Source organism: Pelophylax lessonae (assembly GCF_965119305.1).
Source record: "Pelophylax lessonae genome assembly, chromosome: 4".
NCBI lineage: Eukaryota > Metazoa > Chordata > Amphibia > Anura > Ranidae > Pelophylax > Pelophylax lessonae.
Genome location: NC_138771.1, coordinates 262,045,532 through 262,065,977, shown reverse-complemented (window position 1 = coordinate 262,065,977; position 20,446 = coordinate 262,045,532). Strand labels below are relative to the sequence as shown.

The window sequence follows — 20,446 nt, the reverse complement described above, 5'->3', positions numbered from 1 at the left end:
TTTTATTATATACTTAGCTTTAATTTCCAAGGTTTGTGCCCAACTTACATTAATTAGAATGTTAAAAAAAAAAAAAACAATGATGTGCAAACTACAGAAACCTACAACAGCCAATTTGATTTAACAGATCAGGGGTAACAAGTGATTGTCAGATGGTTGCTAAAGTAGTTATTACTGCTTAGAGAGACTGCTAAACATGACTTACAAAACACATTTCTGTCAGGTATATCTACAGTTTATTGTATTGAACATATATTTATAACATAAAGCACTTGCAGGAGTATTCTACCAGGTTACTTCATAGGGTAGCTTGCAGTGCCTTATATATTTCTTCATTTCTTTCCTATTTGGCAGTACAATGTCATCGAAAATCCGAGGCCAAAAAGCTGGAAGGACAAGACAAGTGTATGAATATTGTCCTACAATATTAGATATTTGCTTACATACTAAAAGACAAGCAGCTAAAAGCATAGCAGAAACCCGTATATGAGAATTGCTTTTATTGTTAAAGAAATTGTAATTCTGTCTGGCTAGCTTTGTGATACGGGCATATTTAACAGCCAGTAAGCCTCAGTGCCCATTTGATCTGCACTGCAACACTAGCTCAGCTTTGTTAAAGTGGAACTTCACTCTCCCAATCAACATTGCTTAGTTTTAAAGCGGTAGTATCCCGCTTTTTGACACTTTTACCTACAGGTAAGCCTATAATATGGCTTACCTGTAGGTACAATTAATATCTCCTAAACCGGCATGGTTTAGGAGATATTTACAGTGCATGCAGCCGCTCTCGCGAGCGGCGCATGCGCTCTGAAGGTCCGGGGGGACCTTCAATTAATTTGGAGCTTGCCGGAAAATCACTCATTGCGCCGGAGCCGTCTCTTCCGTCCAATCACCACGCCGGAGCCGCCAAACCCGGAAGAGACGGCGAGGGATCATGGCAGCGCCCGCAGCGATGTCCGGGGGTCCGTGTCAGGGCTTCGTTCTAAGGTAAGTTACACATAATGGGCTAGTATGCGATGCATACTAGCCCATTATGCCTTTGTCTTGCAGGTTTTTTTTTTTTTTTTCTAGGGTTTACAACCGCTTTAATCCTCATGCTGCTAGCATTAGTAACTAGAGAGGAAAGTATATTCTAATTACTTGTTTTAAACTTTGTTTTTACACTTCTTCACTTACTTCCTAGTTTCCTGCCTAGGCAACTTATGTCATACATCCCAGGAGTCTTCAGGAGGGGAGGAGAGGAGGGGTTTTCTCATCTAAGCACACTTTCCTGCATGCACAACTGAGCTAAGGGCAGGAAGTAAATGCTAAATTAATCACTTGCCGACCGCCAGCAGTACATATACTGTGGCAAGTCGGCTCTGTCCCATGAAACGACGTAACTGTTAGTGGGGGCGTGTATTAATGCCAAAAAGTCAAATTTTCCAGCTTTTTTTTCAGCGTTGTTTTAGAGTTAGATCGTATTTATAGCTGAAAAACTCATCCTCAATACACTCAGTTTTTAACAGCCAGAAAATGCCCCTGCTAAAAACTGCTAAAAACAGCCTATGGGTGAATGGACACATAGGATACCATGCTGGGGAGTTTACTGGCTGTAGAAATAAAGGCCTGAAGCCAAAAACAGCAGCTTTAAAAATGTCCGGTGTACATAAGACCTTAAGGTGGCTATACCTGAGGAACCAAACTAAATTTGTGGTCCTGCCGCCTCCACTTCATCCTACAAAAGTCAATCATTCAGTGGATTATTGTTGAAGGAGCCTGCTGGAAAATGTTTAGCTGAACTGTATAGCGCGGGTTGAGGAATCTGTTATCAGTATTTGGCCAGCTGTAGAAGCTGACTGAAACCTGACTAGAGAATCTTTGTTGGAATCTTTGTGAATGAATAACTTCACTCACAAAGGAGGTCTAATCAGGTCCACCTGTCAGTTTTTCAGGTGGACCTGATCAGAAACACCATGTTAGTCTATGGGCAGCAGGACATAAATGTACTTGTGTCCGTTTACATCCAAAAAAACCAGCAACCCATAGATCCAGTAAGGGTCCAGAAAGCTCTGGTTTTTAAATGCAGCAAAAAATGAATGTCACAAAGGTGACACCCATTATATTTTTTTCCGATTCAGCAGGGGATGTGTTTTTGGACCCACTACTGATTGAACCAAACACAGTCCATATGAAAGAGCCATTAAAGCATCTAGAGAGGTCAGAGATGGAGTGTGTTGAAGCTTTAAAACTACTGTTAAGGATATGAAAATATATAATGCCCATTGTTTAGGCACAGGTGCAATTTAAATATTCTGCTGTTCTCACTTGAAAACATACACTAAGTATTTGTGTCAGCTGCAGTTCAAAAATATTAATATTAATACCTCTACCACTGCCAGTCCAAATGCAATTCCAATGATGATGAGGAGATGTTTTTCGAAGTATTCAGTGAATAAAGCTTTACAAGTCTGTAAAGGGAAAAAACAGTTTTTAGAGCAGATTTTTCCACCAATCAAATACAAAGGGACATGTTTTATTTTTTACTGTTGTATTTGTATCATTTATATAAATAACACCCCATAAATATGTAAGAAGGGGTTAGCACCCAGATAGTTAGTTGTTTCCACCCAGGATGTGTCATGGAGAGTTTTGAGGCACAAACACGATGAGGCCTTTGGTCATGGCTTTGGGACATACTAACACACAGCTACCCTTGAATGAGACCAGTTACAAATGTGAGTTTTTCTTCCATAACTGTGGACTTTATTCATATGTTTGGGACTAGCCATACAAACGAACATCAACTGCCCCAACCTATAACTGGCCTTAACAGCAAGGAGCACATGGAAGGGGCGACGCATGACAAACAAAAACAAAGAAAAATTCCCAGCTCAACTTACCAACCAGTCAGCAACAAACGGAATTGTCCTGTCTAACAGTTCATGGTAAAAACAGGGATTTCATTTGCACACATTTGCAAATACACGCATAAGCTAAAGAGGCCGCGACAAGGCACTCCAGTATTATACGTAGTCCTAACTCTATAAATATTGGGAGCATCCATAGTAAGAGCACATATACAGTATAATAATGAATAGATTGAGGGCAGGTATGCCTGGAGGGAGCCCACTCCTCCTTAAAGGCACAGGGGTGCACTGGGCTCCCAGCAAATAGCACAAGGGCACAATAGCACAACGACAGTGAAGAAGAGAAAGTCGCAATTACGTTATGTACTATGTTCTCAGCCTTTACAAAAACATTCTTGCACAGTAAAAAAGTTAAAAATGTCACTTTGCATTCAAGTAATACTGAGTGAAATCATCTGACAGACAGAGAGGGTGCAGTTCATTAACCACTTGCCGGCCGTCCCAGATTTAATGCGGCAGGGCGGCTTGGCTGCACATAATCACGTAGATCTACGTGATTATGTGCACGCGGCGCCGAGACCATGCTCCCGCTGTGATTAGAAACAACAATCGCCTCCCGCAATCATCACAGAAACTGACAGAAGAGCCGTCTGCTTATGTAAACAAAGCAGGCGAGTCTTCTGTTACACAGGCAGGGAGAGATCAGGAGTTTTAGCTAAGCTAAAGCCACGATCTCTCTGTGCCTGTCACAGAGCCCCCCCCCCCCCCACATCAGTAAGCATTATTAGGCATACATTAACCCCTTTAATCACCCCCAGTGTTAACCCCTTCCCCGCCAGTGTCATTTATACAGTAACAGTGCATAATATTTAGCACTAATTACTGTATTAATGTTACTGGTCCCCAAAAAGCATCAAAAATGTCTGTTAGGGGTTCGTTCTGTCCGCCGCAATGTCACAGTCCAGCTAAAAATCCCTGATCACCGCTATTACTAATAAAAACAAAAATAAATAAAAAGTTCAAAAATCTATCCCATAGTTTGTAAACGCTATAACTTTTGCACAAACCAAATGAAATACGTTTTTTGGGATTTTTTTTTTTTCCAAAAATATGTAGCAGAATACAAATTGGCCTAAACTGATAAAAAAAATGGATTTTTTACATTTTTTTATTGGGAATGTTTTATAGCAGAAAGTAAAAAATATAGTGTTTTTTTCAAAATTGTCGCTCTTTCTTCGTTTATAGCGCAAAATCTAAAAACCACAGAGGTGATCAAATACCAGTAAAAGAAAGATCTATTTGTGCGAAAAAAGGACATGAATTGTATTTGGGTACAGTGTATCACAACTGTCCAATTTTTCATTAAAGTAATTCAGTGCTGAATCACACAAAATGGCCTTTTCATTAAAGCGGAGTTCCACCCAAAAGTGGAACTTCCGCATTAGGGAGTCCTGACCCCCCGACATGCCACATTTGGCATGTCATTTTTTGGGGGGGGGAGCGGGTACCTAGTTTTGACAGGTACCTGCTCCCACTTCCGCTCGGAGCGCCGCGGCGCCCTGAGCGGAAGTTCTCATCTCCACCTCTCTCCCTGCAATCTTCTGGGACACGTCAGAGGTCCCAAAAGATTGCCGGCCAATCACGGCGCGCAGCGCGACTCGCGCATGCGCAGTGGGTACCCGGCTGTGAAGCCGCAAACTGTAACAGCCGGGTGCCCACAGCAGTGATGCCGGCGCCGAGGGAGAGGATCGAGGCTTCCGGCGGCCGCATCGCTGGACCGTTGGACAGGTGAGTAAATGGCTGGAACTCTGCTTTAAGGGGGTAAAACCTTCTGGAGCAGAAGTGGTGAAAGGTTGCAGGCAGTTGGGCATAGCAGTAAAGCCCTACAATGATTTAATGACACTGGTCTATCGCTACAAGAATCCTGTGAGTTGGGGATATCAGCAGTGGTAATCAGATACATGGATCAGTCAGAAGTGGTGACTGGGTAGGTTCCACGCTGCACCAGCTAAAATGCCAGGGCACCCGTGTTGCACTGGCCCTAGCTGTAGTTGTGACCGTTTGTTAATTGCATCCAGACCACCATAATATAGAGGCCACTGCAAGAAAGTGTGTAGGGTTCCTATCTGGGCCCTGGGCGTGTAAAGAGAACTGGCAAGTGACTATACTGGAAACCAGTGGGACATGCTGGGGTGGGGCTTCAGTGCATTGTCCTTGCAAAGCTGCTGAATGAGAGGTTTCCTGTAGGTGTGGGAACTGGCTTAAAAATCTGGACATTAGACAGCTCTCCTACAAGAAATAAAAAAATCACATACTAATTCACTAGGACTAATTAAGCAAAATGTCTAAAATGCACATTCAAATGACAGTTAGGGACAAAAAAAAGTTTAAGTATGCGGGTTGCTATGAGTCCTTAGTAGCATTTCTTATTTGAAAAAAATGACACATAAAACATGGGAAAAATAAGAAAATGTCCATATTAGTCAAAGTTCATGGACTGCAGGCAAACTATAGGAAATATTAATGAAAAATATAAGTATATAAGAGTCCTTATTACTTCTATGTTTTTAAATGGTATCATGTATAATAATTATTTGTGCTTTAGCAAATGTATTTATCATATTTCCAAAATTATCAAATTATCATATTGAATTTAGGAATTAGGAATAATATAAAATATAATAAAGGGAGTACACCTGCCATAGAGCATTAAAAGCAGAATATTCCTGAAACTAAAAATGAATAAAAGTAATGCACTCACAAATAGGGGCTAAGAAAACTAAACTCAAGCCAGTGATCCTTAGACATTGTCCATGGGAAGCAGTCTAGAACCCGGCCCACATCCACCAAGGCATATAGCAGAGGCATTTGCCTTGTTGAGAGACTGGCAAGGCACCATGGCTATCAGGAAGGGCTTGGCCACACCTACTCATCCTCTGATGCACAGTAAAGTAAAGTTTAACTAAGGCAAAACTTTTATTTATGATTTTGGATAGAGTAACTGAGGGTTATACCCCTGTCAGGTTTTTTTTTTTTTTTTGCCATCTATGTCCTACTGTGGGGAAATTTCCCTGGATGTCACCAGGGTCTCCAGAACTATTGTTCCTATACGAAGATTTCCCCTCTATTACTTTTCTGATGTCAGTCCAAAATGTTGGATTTTCTTTTCCGTTCACTTTTTATAATAAGGGTAAACAGGACAAATGGGGAGGGTGAATCTCCTTAACGGGGGCAAAGTTAGCAATAAAAATAAAAAGTTTTGCCTTTAGTTACACTTAAAGTTGAATGGAGAATGCAGAGTAAATGTGTGGCCTAGATAGGAAGATTTTGATAAGCAACTGATTGTGCAGACAAGCTGCATATCCAATATATCACTTGAACTGCAGACAGGTGAGTATAGGATTAGCACTAAAGCATTAAAGTGTTACTAAACCCACAACAGTTAAATCAGTCTGTCCATGCAGTAAAGCATGCTTGTTATACTCACTGTGGAACCTACAGGGTTAATCCTCAGCATTGTGTAAAAAGGCTGTTTGATCCTGTCTTCTGTGATCCTCCCCTTCTTACACAGTTCCCAATACATCTGCCCCTAGGGGGCACTCTGCACATGTTCAATTTGGTGTGTATTGCTAGGCAGGTTTTTTTTTTTTGGGGGGGGGGGATGCATGTGATCAGCACAGGGCCAATCGGCACTGTCCAGACAGAGGGTCAGGGGTCACGTGGCCTCATACGACAGTCAGAGGAGAATGAAAACTCCTACAAGTTTTAACCAGTGCTCAGCCGGACACTGATATAAGTCACAAGAATGCTGATGAGAAAAGGTATTTAGCAGTTTATATTTAATAAAATAATTGCATTTCCATGTTCCGTGTACTGTGGGAGATCAGATATAGTAACTGCAGGCTCCTGGGTTTACTAACACTTTACGTAGGTCTATCATATCATCATTACCAAATGTCATTGCTATTTTGAGAAGACAAGTACACCTTGCTTGGCATGCCAAAAAAACTTCTGCTTCCTAATCTATTGGACAGCAGATTTTTATTTTTTATTTCTGCATACTGTAAATGCTGAGATTTCAATGGTCAAGTACAGGACTGTTACAGAATGCATAAATAAAAAAAAAAAAAAAAATCACACTGTTCTCTATACAGCTACTAACAGTCCTGATTTTATTAAAATAAGTCCTTATGTTGGTTAAATTAGTAAACTGTGAGAACTAATAAAAGTGCCATATATAATCTATATAATAAAAGAATGGAGCCTGAACCATTCTTGGATTATTTAGATTATATATAGCACCTTCATTAGTTCTCATAGTTTACTAATTTAACCAGCATAAGGACTTATTTTAACATATGTAAACGGCCTTCAAACGCACACATGTGAGGTATCGCCGCGAGCAGTAGAGCAAGAACAATAATTCTAGTACTAGACCTCCTCTGTAACTCTAAACATGTAACCTGCAAAAGCTTTTAAGGCTCCGTTTCCACTTGCGCGACTTGCGGTGCGACTTGACACATGTCAAGTCGCACAGCAAGTCAAAACCCATTGTTTTCAATGGGGCCCGTTTCCACTGCCGCGGCTTCAGTTGCGGCGACTTCAAAAGTAGATCGTGCACTACTTTTGAGCCGCCTTCAGTGCGACTTCCCTCTATATATGAGGGACAAGTCTCACTGAAGCCGCAGTTTACTTTCACTACGAAGTCGTGCTAGAAGTAGCACGACTTCGTAGCCGCACTAGTGGAAACCGAGGCTTAAGCGTAGGCTATGAAGATTTTTAAGTACTGAAGTTTGGCGCCACCCCAAAAGTGTAAGCAATTTTAAAGTGTGACATGTAAGGTATCTATTTACTCGGCGTAACATAATATTTCACATTATACAAAAAAATTGGCCTAACTTTAGCATTTTTCTTTAAATTTATGAAACAGTTTTAAAAAAAAAAAAATGCGTTTGAAAATTTGCTGCGCAAATACCGTGTGACATAAAAAGTTGCAACAACCACCATTTTATCTCCTAGGATGCCTGCTAATATATATATATATATATATATATATATATATATATAATGTTTGGGGGTTCTGAGTAGTTTTCTAGCAAAAAAAATATGATCTTTACATGTAGGAGAGAAGTGTCCGAATTGGCCTGGGTGGCAAGTGGTTAATTGCCAGAAGTAAGTAATATACAATCAAGTATTATATATTGTTTAAAGGTCATTTTCTATATTTTAAAAAAACTGTACTCAACCAGGTGGCTTAACGGACAAATTACTGAAGTTTGAAGTTACAACTTTAAACCAGTAATTTCACAGTAAATAGATAAATAATAAATTTTTATGATATTCCATATAGCATAATAATATATTATTTTACTTGATTAACCACTTTACCGCTGCTCACTAGAGCTCTACTGCGGCAGACATTCCCCTCTCTCGGCGGCGCGCTCCCGCTGTATTCAGTCACAGCGGGAGTCGGGCCAGGGGAGGAGCGGCGGTGATCACCGCCGCTCTTCCACGATCGTCGGGGAATCGAGTGTGGAGATCTGCCCGCTTGTGTAAACAAAGCGGGCGGATCTCCTAAGTGACAGACATAGCTGAACCTGCGATCTGTCCTTGTGTCACATAGTCCCCTCCCCCCACACACGTTAGTAAGCACCAGGCATACAATAACCCCTCCCTCTCCAATAAAATTAACCCCTTCCCTGAAAGTAACAGTGCATATGTATAGCACTGATTACTGTAGTAATGTTACTGGTACCCCCAATAGTGTCAAAAATGTCAGTCAAGGGTCCGATCTGTCCGCCCCAATGTCGCAGTCCCGCAAAAAAAATCGCAGATCGCCGCCATTACTCGTTTAAAAAAAAAACACCAAAAACGACAGAAATCTTTCCCTTAGTTAGTAAATGCAATAACTTTTACGCAAACCAATCAAAATACGCTTATTGCAATTTTTGTTTACCAAAAATATGTAGCAGAAAGCAAATTGCCCTAAAATGATAAAAAATTTTGATTTTTACATTTTTTGGGGGGGAATTTCATATAAAAAAATGTGAAAAATATTGTTATTTTTTCGAAATTGTCGCTATTTTTTTGTTTATAGCGCAAAAAGTAAAAATCGCACAGGTGATCAAATACCACCAAAAGAAAGCTCTGTTTGTGGGAAAAAAAGGACGTAAATTTTATTTGGGTACGACGTTGCATAACCGCGCAATTGTGAGTTAAAGTCGCACAGTGCCGAATCGCAAAAAGTGGCCCAGACGTAAGACAGCAAAATCCTCCGGTGGTAAAGTGGTTAATAAAGTACCTTTTCAGCAGCATCAGCAGATTCTCCCTCTTACCTGTTTGAGAAAAACATGGGATTATGGGTAAACCTTATACCCATAAACCCATGTTTTTTCCTTGTAGCTAAGAGGGCTGGGCTGAAAGGGAGCATTTGCCTTTTAGACACATTCCCCCTTCTATGACACTGCAGTGAGAGGAAAGCCTTGACTGTAGCATTTTTATTGGATAGCTTGGACCAATGGTGCTTTACCATTGATCCAAGGCTCCAACCAAGCTGTCCACTGAGCTGAGTGCCTCTGACAAGTAATCAGAGGCACTGTGGGCTCATCCTCGTCTGCTGCACAGCTTCTGACAGGTTGTGCAAGAAGCCCTGTATCTCTAGAACCATAGGAGCCCCAAATGTCCAGTGGTGGGGAAGGACTTCAGGTACCTACCCCCCAAATTTGGGGTCTTTGTGACCCCAGGTTGCGGAGCTACGACCCTCGAAGCTTGATCATTTTTTTTTTTTATGTTCATGGCTCTGCCTCCCCTGACTGCACATCCCTGGTGCCCATGAACTCACATAAAAATACATTTGTGTTAACATCACAGGTCTTTTGCAGATATGTAAAGGTTTCTACTCATAGAGATGTGATTTCAGCTCAGCTCAAAGGGCACTCTGAAAAAAAGCTGAAAGCATGTGTTAGCACCTCTACAAGTACCTCTAATTCCTATCTAGTGTCAGTCCTCTAACTTTCACATCAGCACAAGCACACTTTACATATCAATATTGGCAATTAGTTTTTTTTACCTTTTTATAGTATCCATTGGTCCCACATTCCTCCTTGTCTACTGCTACAGTGCATTTACATGATGTAGGGAAAGTACCCCCCCAATCCTCAATTCCTTTAACGACACCACAGCATTTACCCTGTAAGAAAATGTAAAAAAAAATAAATAAAATAACAGGTCACAGAAAATGTATTCTCACTATGATTTATGTTACGACATAAAATATTACTTTTTCTGAACTGTTTTGTTTGATCTCTCTGAATAGAAATGAAATAATATACAAAATGTTGAAAAAGCTATTTAGGAAATATTAAATATGGAATGAAAAAAAAAAAAAAAAACAGTAACTCTAGTAACCTGTATTAGGCTACGACTATAATTATTTATGTAGGACATTTATGTTCTATGTGCTAACATCATCAAGGAAAGAAAGACATTGCACAGGCATCAGTTCATATTTAATTTATGGGCACACATACGACATGTTAATAAACATGCTATATTTTGAATATTTTAAGTAATTTTGAACAGATGCAGGTAATTATATACTAGGGGCGTGGCTACACGGCGACCAGAGGAGACACCAGGGTGTGGATCTGGCAGCGTCCATCGGTGGTGATATAGGAGACCATAGAAATGCCTATGAGATCCATATATGCAAATGCATGAATTGCTTTTACATAATGTGAGCAGCTCTTTTTTATATTTTTAATGAAATTGGATGGTTTTCAGTTACTATGCCATTGGAGTTTTCTGTTTTATTCCCAAAAGAAGTTTGACCCATTATATTGTATGGAGTGAGAATCTGGCATCTACCTTTGATTATAGCTGGTTTGCTGACCATGAAAGTGGAAGGCATTAGTAGCTGGTAAATTCACATCCATGGGGAGTGGGATCACATTTTGCACGTGAGACGGTGTTGGAAGTAGACTTTGTATAAGGAAGACTTCACTGCTTTTAGGATTTAAAGAGTTTTTTGGCACATTATTGACACCAAGAACAGCCCCGGGTGTTTTTATATTATATGGACTTTATTTTTATTTTTATGTCACATTAGTCTTTATCGTTAAATAATTGTTATTTTTTTACAACACTACTTATAGAGTGTTAAACTGTCATTTGTTTTGTAGGTAATTATATGCATTTTATTTGGAAATATTCAAATTTTCTCTTCTGAATGTATTATGTGACATTTTATACAGCAAAGTTATTTAAATAACATCCTGCAGGGGGCACTATCGAGACATAAACTATTCATAATACTATTTATTGAGTTGGTTTCCCAAGTGACAAAATGACTGGAAATTGGCAGGGAGTTGTACTGCAACATCAAGTTTTTTTGTTTAATATTTGTTTTAATTTGTCTAATATTGGCATTTATGACTTTCAGATTGTAAATGTATTTGCATTTGATACAGGGTTACATCTTCTATAACACAATTGACCATTGTCCATGTACAGTATCTTTAGAGCATATAGTTTCAACGCTTTGGAGAGTTTTTTTATTTCACAGGACTGTGATGCTTCTGGAAGCATATGTGAGCAATAAAAAACATTCCATATGTAATCAAATATAATTGTTCTATCTCACCTCTTCCTGGATTTTTGTCAAGGCTTCTTGAAAGTCAGCAGGTTGGGTATTTAATGGTAAAATGTCATGTAAAGTCTGGTTTACTGCTGCATTAATCTGGAACAAAGAAGTGCAGATAAAAGTGAAATGTAGCTCATATTTATCTAAACTTTAAATTGGCAGCAGATGTTTGATCAATATATCCAACATACCTTTGGTTTATAGACAACTCCCAAAACTCCTGCTGTTATCTGAAGTACCAGGATCAGGAGCAAACCAATGAAGAACTAGGCAGAAAACAGGAAAGGATGGTTGAAAAGGGTAACTTTCATTGAGACTAATGAAAAAAGGCTTAAAAACATTGAATATGGTAACAAAACTAACAGTGAGATAAAAAAAAAAAAAATTTGATTGGACCAGATGGCTAATGAGATGCCAGTTATTATGATTGGTAACGTTAAATAGAAAAATGATAGAAGGGGGGAGGTGTGGGACTTTAAATGAGGTGCACAGTGGGACATATCGCAGCTCTGGGATGGACAACAGGCAGACAGCCGGACCAACGAGCCAGTATATACCAGAATACAATATATAATACTGCAAAAATTGTAAAAATAATGTTGTGTGCACATCTGGTTGTAACAAATAAAAGAACATAAAAAAAACCCAACTGGTCGAGGGGGAATTTGTTTGACACAGCATGTTGGGCTAAGGGGTATAAGACATTATATGCGGTCAAAGGGAGATAAAAAAAAAAAAATATATATATATATATATATATATATATATATATATATATACCTGTCAGCCAGAGTCATGTCTCTCCATTATTATTATACAGGATCTATATAGCACCAACAGTTTGCGCAGCGCTTTACAGTGTGGGGGGCGACAATACAGTTACAGTACAATTCAAAACAGGAAGAATCGGAGGACCCTGCTCATTAGAGCTTACAATCTAGAAGGGAGGGTCAAGTGAAACAAAAGGCAGTAACCGAGGAGGATGTGCAGATGGAAAAAATGTAGGTAGAGTTGTTAGGTGTGGGTAGAATAGGCTTCTCTGAAGAGGAGGGTTTTCAGAGATTGCCTATAAGCTAATAGAGTAGGAGATAATCGGACAGATAAGGGTAAGGTGTTCCACAGGATTGGAGAGGCTCTGGTAAAGTCCTGGAGGCGAGCATGGGAGGAGGTGACAAGGGAGCTAGAGAGAAGGAGGTTTTGAGAGGAACGAAGAGAGTGATTGGGTTGGTATTTTTAGACTAGGCTAGTGATGTAGTTGCGGGCTAAGCTGTGGATGGCTTTTTAAGATATTGTTAGTATTTTGAATTTGATTCATTGGGTGAGTGGAAGCCAGGGGAGGGCTTGACAGAGAGGAGCGGCGGACACTGAGTGATTGGTAAGATGGATGAGTCTGGCAGCAGCATTCACGATGGATTGAATCATGAATGAGGGATGGATTCCATCCCTAATTAGCATGATAGAATGGGGGAGGTGTGGGACTTTAAATGAGGTGCACGGTGGGACATGCCATGCGCCTCCATCCCTGTTCAATGGAAAATGAAGAAGGTTGGGACTTTGAGTGAGAGACAAGGCTGGCAGGGATTGGTTTACACATGTATTGGTACATACAGATATGAAAACATAACATATTAAAATACTGGATGGCCAAGGTGTTCTGCCTTGTCCGCCTGCCTTGTGCACCCTCAGCTCCCGTGGGGGATACCCAGGGTCATGTTCCACCTCCAATGCCATTACCTACCTGAGCTGCAATGTAAGTTTTGTGAATTTGGGGGCCCTGTCTCCCCTTCCCAGTTTTTACTTATAATCATTGTTACAATTTCCTTACATATATATATTTTTCATGGATATGTATCATACACCTACTCCTGATGAAGTGGCGAACTTGGTCCATGAAACGCGTTGAGTCTGTTGATGCTGTGATTATTTCAAACTACTCTACTACTCCTTGGAATTTTGCTATGTTGGTTTTTATGAATTTGGATTTGGGGACCACTTACCAGCTCCCTTATTACCTTGGTCATCCAATATTTTAATATGTTATGTTTTTTATATCTGTATCTACCAATAAATGTGTAAACCAACCCCTGCCAGCTTTGTCATGTCTCTCACTCAAAGTCCCAACCTTCTTCATTTTTATTTTAAATAGAAAAATGGGGCATAAGAAAAGGTCCTACAACAACCAGTTAAAGGTTTTATAAGAGCATTACAAATTCATATCAAGGGTCTTTCTGCCTATACATTTGAAAAATACAGCCTTACCAAGCAAGGCCAGATTGATGGATTGGAAAATAAGGCAACCTAGTGTATGTGGCACATTGTGCATTCAACATACTGAAACATAGGAGCCAATAGTAGAGTCTGATATAAAAGAAAATTGTGCACCAAATTGACCAAAATATTCCAACACACACAAATGTAAATGTAGCAGAGACCCCAGACTGGGCTGGCTGTTTTGTCCCAGGTTTTCCATTTCCTTTAAGGCACATAGCAGTTCCACAGCCTCACAACTTTAAGAAACAGGCAGCACATGTCTCTTTGTTTTTTAATGCTTGTTGAACTTGGTTAGGATGCAGGGCAAGCCTTGGGATACTCCAAATTTAGTACAATTTATAATGGAGGACACTCTCTGCTATGACTGACCCTTCGGGTGAAACCCCTCTTGAAACTAGTAATAGATGAACTACAGCTCAGTGGGCTCCAATACAAGAGCAAACCTGAGCCAGAAAATCTGGAACTGTCTCTCCAAGGGTTAACAAGAACAGTCCCTGGATCTCTCTCAGGCCTGTACTCACTGTGCCCTGTGTGCTTGATCGCTTCCCTTCAGTATCTGCCAGCTTCTATGCTGTGAGCCTCCAGGCCAGAGGCTGGGAGAATTGCTCCTAGCAACTTCAGACACAGGTCCCTTAGCTTTCCCTGAGCTGGGACCCAAATGGCCTCCTGCAAACTTCAGCTTAGTGACCCAGAGGCTGGGTCTTCTCCACCAGGTCAAGGACCCTGATGTTCTAGACCCCAGCCTATTCAAACACACATCAACCCACTACTAGTTCCTCCCTGGGATTGACTGAGGCTGTATGAATATGCAAGTTAAGGGCCTACCTCTTCCAACCCACTAAATTCTAGAACTCACTAGAAACCAGAGGGAAAGGCGTCATCAGGACTCTCATGACTTCCTGATGACGCCTTTGGGGAAAATGCATTAAGGTCCGCAGCGATGATACTTCCGGTTTCGTAAACTTCCGGTTCTCAGTGGAACACAGATGATACGCAGGCCGGTCCATAGCATGGACAGCGCTGATCACTGCATACATAAACGTTTACCAGTGGGTGCCGCTTCAAGGTACAACAAAATGTGATTGTTCTATGAATCATTTTATTAAAAAGATATTTTAATAAATGTATTGCACGTATATAAAGCTTATGCTTTTTTCTGGGAATTCTGATGGTTTGGAGCCTGATCCAATATTTAAAAGAAAAAGCACACCTATTTGCCTAACCCATGGCCATTTTGATTGAGGTGATTGGTTTTGAAGACGGGAGTCTTATGCTATGACCATTTTTTATATATCAAGCTGTGTGGGACCTGGTGGCCCAGATCCATCTGGTGAGTGGCCCCCTTATACAAAAGTGGAGGAGCATCACTAATGAGCACATGTGTGACGGGAATATAGAGCACACTCAAGCATGAACTGTAGAAGATATCCAATTATCTACTTAGGAAACAAACTGTTAATTTTTTTCTTTTACAATATTACAATATTTTCTAATGATTTGTAGCACTACTCCCTTGGGAGCTGCTGATAACGGGTTCCCCTGGGTTACCATTAGCAACAACATGACAGATTGACATTTTCCCAAGTGTTTTAGCTCAGTCAGGAAACAGTCCAGTAGCTTTGGTTTTTGTGTTTTTATTTGGAACTTGGATAGGAGAAGGGAATGAGTGGGATACTCCAACTTTATACAACTATGCACAATTGGCTGGGGCGACTTGGAAAATCCTGAGTAACGCTGAGTGACACTAGTCACGGCTAGGCCTCTGCTTCACTTTTCCCTTAGCTGTGAAGTATAAGTGAATGAGCTTTCTGAGGTAATCTGTACTGTATTGCTGAACAACTTCAGGGCCCTTCCTGGCACCCCCTTTGTTCCTATTCTTCAGGGTCAACTACACGGCACCCCCTTTACTGATAAACCTCCTGTGTGAGCTAGCTCCATGATCCCCTGACTTCTCTGGAGTGGTCCCCTCTCTTAGGCAGACCCTTAGGCAGAACTCCTGGTACTTACAATACTGTTTTTCCCAACAGTCTCTGCCAGCAGCTCCACTTGTCAGCGCTCTGGATCCTCTGCAGCTCAGCTCCACATACCTGGTTCACTAGGCCGACCGCCTGAACCACCTTCCTCACATCTACTGGAGGAGAGACAGCCGTCCACCTCCTCCTGGGACTTTGCTCCCGCCAAAAGACACCCTGCCTCATGCACTCCCAGCTTTTATCACCAATCCCATTATGCATCTCTGCAGAAGCCAGCCCACTGGGACAGTACAAAAGCTTTTGTATCATTGGCCAGTTTTCCTCCACTGTCCAACAGGCCCCCCATTGGGTACAGTGGGGACACTCCCTCAGACCAGATGAATACACACTGAGCACATAGAGCAGACCTAACTAAAGATCAGGCTCCCCTGATAAGCAGCAGGAGCATTAGATGCCTTTACCTAGCACCTATCTAGGAGGCTGCTACAGATTTAAAGCACAAGTATATTAATTACTGCATTTTTTGTATATGCACAATAATCAACACCACCAAACCACACAGCGCCTCAAATTCAAACACATAGCCATTTATTTGGGCATTTTCCCAAAATTGATGGCGGCTGCATGGCGATTTATAATTGTTATAAATAGGAGCCGCCATTTCTTTTGTCTAAAAACAAGTAAAAGAGATTCCATGTTATACAGTACAGTATCATGGCAAAAATCTAAATTCATAAGGAAGCTTGATCTGCAGCTGAGACTGCGTTTTTCAAGGAAGAATGCAGAGCTGGTATTGGAGCATTTGGTTCTATAAAAGAGATCGGCAGAACTGTATAGCAAACATTGTATAGTAAAAGTACATACCAGAATTAGAAGGCAACGACTTTCCTTTATGGCTCCACAGCATCCAAAAAATCCAAGCACCATAATTATTGCTCCAACTGCTATCATTACATCTATTCCTGACATTATACCAGTTCCATCAAGATTTAGTTTCTAAAGAGAGAAAACATCTATTTACCTATGTATGACACATTAGAAACACAAAAATAGGCATTCATTTCTTCCATAAAAATAAATATTTCAATAAACAAGTAACATTATTTTTTAGATAAATCTCAGTTTTTATAATTAGTAAATCTAAAGTTCTGATTCAAAAACGTGTTCTAATTTAAAAGCATACTTAAGTGAATACATAAAAAATAAATCTTTATTGTTATTCTGCAATATTTCTGAAACCATTTACTGCTAATTTGTAAAGAATAGAAACAATATTAGAGGTTGCGTTTCCGTTTTTAAAGTAGTAGATTGAAGCAGCATAAGTTTCCCTTTTTCACAGGGCAGACTCTGTTTTGATCAGCAGGGATCTGTCCTCTGGTTCCATACTGATCAGAGCAGAGTAGGCGGATGACAGGTCCACTCAGGATTAACAGGGCGGACACAGACAGAGCTCACTCTGCTCTATGGGTGGCTGGGTGTAAACAGACTGTGCTGTCCGTTTACACCCAGCTTCCACTGATCTGATTCGCTTACACAGAGGAGGACGGATCTTTGTTTTTAGCGGACTGAATCGCGTCAATTTTGAGGTAGACAGGTGTAAACGGACATAAGTCACCCATAGGGGAGAATGGACTTTTTGATCGGGTCTGCCTGAAAAACTGACAGTTGGACCTGATCAGAAAGGTTGTGTGAAAGGGGCCTAAAGCTCATCAAAAATCCCCTGGACAAAAAAAAAAAAGCAAACAAAAGTTACATTTTATTTTGCAGAGAATGTTAGCAAATAGACATGGAAGACATGGAAGAGTTCAACTATGAGGAAAGAGCTGAACTGAATGTATTCTTTCCTGAAAAGTGGTGATTAAAGGGGAATACGGTCAACATGTATAAATACATAAGTGGTCCATATAATGAACCTGGTTTAGAGTCATTCCCTTTCATTTAGAGTCATTCCCTTTCATTTAGAGTCATTCCCTTTCATTTAGAGTCATTCCCTTTCAGATCATTATAGAAGACAAGGCGGCAATCTTTACTCCTGGAAAAAAAAGAGATTTAAACTCCACACATGGAAAGGATTCTTCAATAAGAGTTGTGAAAATGTGGAATAGACTTCCTCAAGAACTAATTCTGAATTTCTGACCAGCTCAGTAGATTGTTTTTTTTAAAAAAGTGCACAAAATATATAACTAGGTAGTAAATTTTAGAGGTAATAACACCAGGGGTGATCCAGGGAATATCTGATCGCATCCAAGTGCTAGAATGAATTGGGTCATGCTTTAGTGTTTTTTTTTTTAACCTTCCTGTGGATCAACTGTGAGTGTAGGGCTTTGTACTGTATATGGAGCTTTTCCATAGGCGTGCACACAGGGTGTGCCAGGTGTGCCTGGGCACACCCTAATCGCCCTGTGTGGTGCAGATTTCCCCTGTTTACACCCCTTATATTTCAGCAAAGCCCCCTAACAAGGCTCCTAAAAAAAGCTGTAAAAAAATAATTAATACATAAAATTGTAAAAAATAATATAATAAAATAAAAACTACTGACACCATCCACTGCCCTTCTGACACCAATCTCTGCCCTACGAACACCGTCCACTGCTCTACTGACACGATCAGTATATATACACACATGCATGTGTTTGAGCTTTTAGGTGCACACCCTAATGCAATAGGCCAGGGATCCTCAAACTACGGCCCTCCAGCTGTTGCGGAACTACACTTCCCATGAGGCATTGTAAAACTCTGACATTCACAGACATGACTAGGCATGATGGGAATTGTAGTTCCTGAACAACTGGAGGGCCATAGTTTGAAGACCCCTGCAATAGGCTGTGCACACCTATGAGCTTTTCTATCAGTTCATTTTTTTGTAATGGTTGAACTAGATGGCCTTGTGTCTTTTTTCATTCTTTATTAATTATGTAACATATTTTTGGATTTGAGATCTAGGATTTATATGTGCACTTCTTGGACATGTATTGCCTTTTATCTATTAATTCCAAAAGTAATGCTAACAATGGATACATGATACATTTCAGGCATTTTCAATACACTTTTGACCAGCATTTAATCACAAATATATATCAGCATATTAAAGCAATTTACAACAAAAAATTCCTGCTTTTGATAGAAGCTGTCGGTAGGATACATTAATAAAATTAATCATTTATTTTACTAAAATAACATGGAAATCCCCTGAAGCTGCAAAGTATTTAAAGGCATTTAGGAGTGGAAGATTCTTGTTTGAAGAAAATGCTTTTCTTATCATATTGCCACTATCATATTGGTTAACTATTAATACATTTGCTAAAATAAAAAAAATCACTGAGATAATACATCTGTAAGGACAGGAGTAGTAAAAATATATTATTAGTGCTGTGCAGATTGGTTTTCAGAAAATTCAAAACAAGCAGGCATTCTGTAGAGATGATTTCCACTAGGTGAACCAGTCCATTTTATAATTAGGAAATTGGTTCTTTGGACCCTTTCATATGTTTCCATCAGTTATGGAAAGTAGGTTTCTGTCAGCGAGTTATCAGATATCACTGTAATTAGTTGCAGACATAATGAGATGGGAAACCCCTCTCCCAGTGATGTTAAAAGCTTAACTACTTGTGTACCAGCCTGTTATCCCCCTTCATTAACAGGCCATTGTTCAGTTTTAGTGCTGTGATATTTTGACTGACAATTATTTTGTCATGCAACACTCTACCCAAAAACGTTTATATATATATATATATATATATATATATATATATATATATATATATATATATATAAATTTAATTTTAGGTATTTAATAGCTGCTTTTTTATTATATAAAGGAAATAAGAACCGCAGTGCACGCAGTTCACTGCAGTGAATTGATACTACAGACATTGCAGTGATTGATACTACAGGCTTTTATTTAAGCCACCGTTGGTAAGTGCATTTCCATTGGGCGTGCACTGCGGTGAGGTGGAGGTCTTGTATCCTGCTGTTAGCATGCGGTTGTGCTGCACCTTAACGGACTATTATTTGGACTGATATCTTCTATCTGGATCACATTTAGAAATATATATTGTAGTAGTTCACTCACCAATAATTCTATTTATTTACATGTGATATTGGTGTATGTGTACTATGCACCTTGAGCGCCGCTAGTGGACTCATGGGGAGTTTTATTCAATTTTAAAACTTTTAAAGAGTGCACCTTCTTTTTATGCTTGTGTAATTTATAGTGGCAGCTAGTAATTTTAGAGTACAGTCAGATGTGCTTTTCTATTATTTAAAAAGTTTTGGAGCGCTGGGTGAGCAGGATATTTATTCTACTCCTAGTGGTATATTATTGTATAAATATGACAGTGTGGGATGGACAGGATGGTAATGAATATAAAGACTATAAAATGATAATACTGTGAAGATAATTTCTGTAACACTTAGTTTTTTTTTTAACCTTCCTGTGGATCAACTGTGAGTGTAGGGCTTTGTACTGTATATGGAGCTTTTCCATAGGCGTGCACACACTCACACAGGGAATGACATGCATTATATTAGTTTATATGGTTTCTAAATGCATATAAATGCGTAAAGCGTGTTCACTTTGCAAAGCAATTTTTACTTAGCTTAGGCGCAGTGATGGCGAACCTTGGCACCCCAGATGTTTTGGAACTACATTTCCCATGATGTGCAATCACATAGGAGCATCATGGGAAAGTCTAGTTGAGCATCTTGGGAAA

At 39.9% G+C, this 20,446-nt stretch overlaps 1 protein-coding gene across 1 annotated transcript in view; it reads right to left on the bottom strand.

The window, feature by feature from the left end:
- Positions 1-223: 223 nt before the first annotated feature.
- TSPAN8 (tetraspanin 8) overlaps positions 224-20,446 on the bottom strand; it is a 37,809-nt gene continuing 17,586 nt past the window's right edge. Inside the window, exons 3-8 of the mRNA XM_082256493.1 lie at positions 16,599-16,730; positions 11,682-11,756; positions 11,491-11,586; positions 9,919-10,038; positions 2,367-2,450; positions 224-386 (exon numbers count right to left, since the gene is read on the bottom strand). Coding sequence (XP_082112619.1) covers positions 333-386; positions 2,367-2,450; positions 9,919-10,038; positions 11,491-11,586; positions 11,682-11,756; positions 16,599-16,730 — 561 coding nt within the window. The 3' untranslated portion in view covers positions 224-332. The remainder of the gene's footprint in view (positions 387-2,366; positions 2,451-9,918; positions 10,039-11,490; positions 11,587-11,681; positions 11,757-16,598; positions 16,731-20,446) is intronic.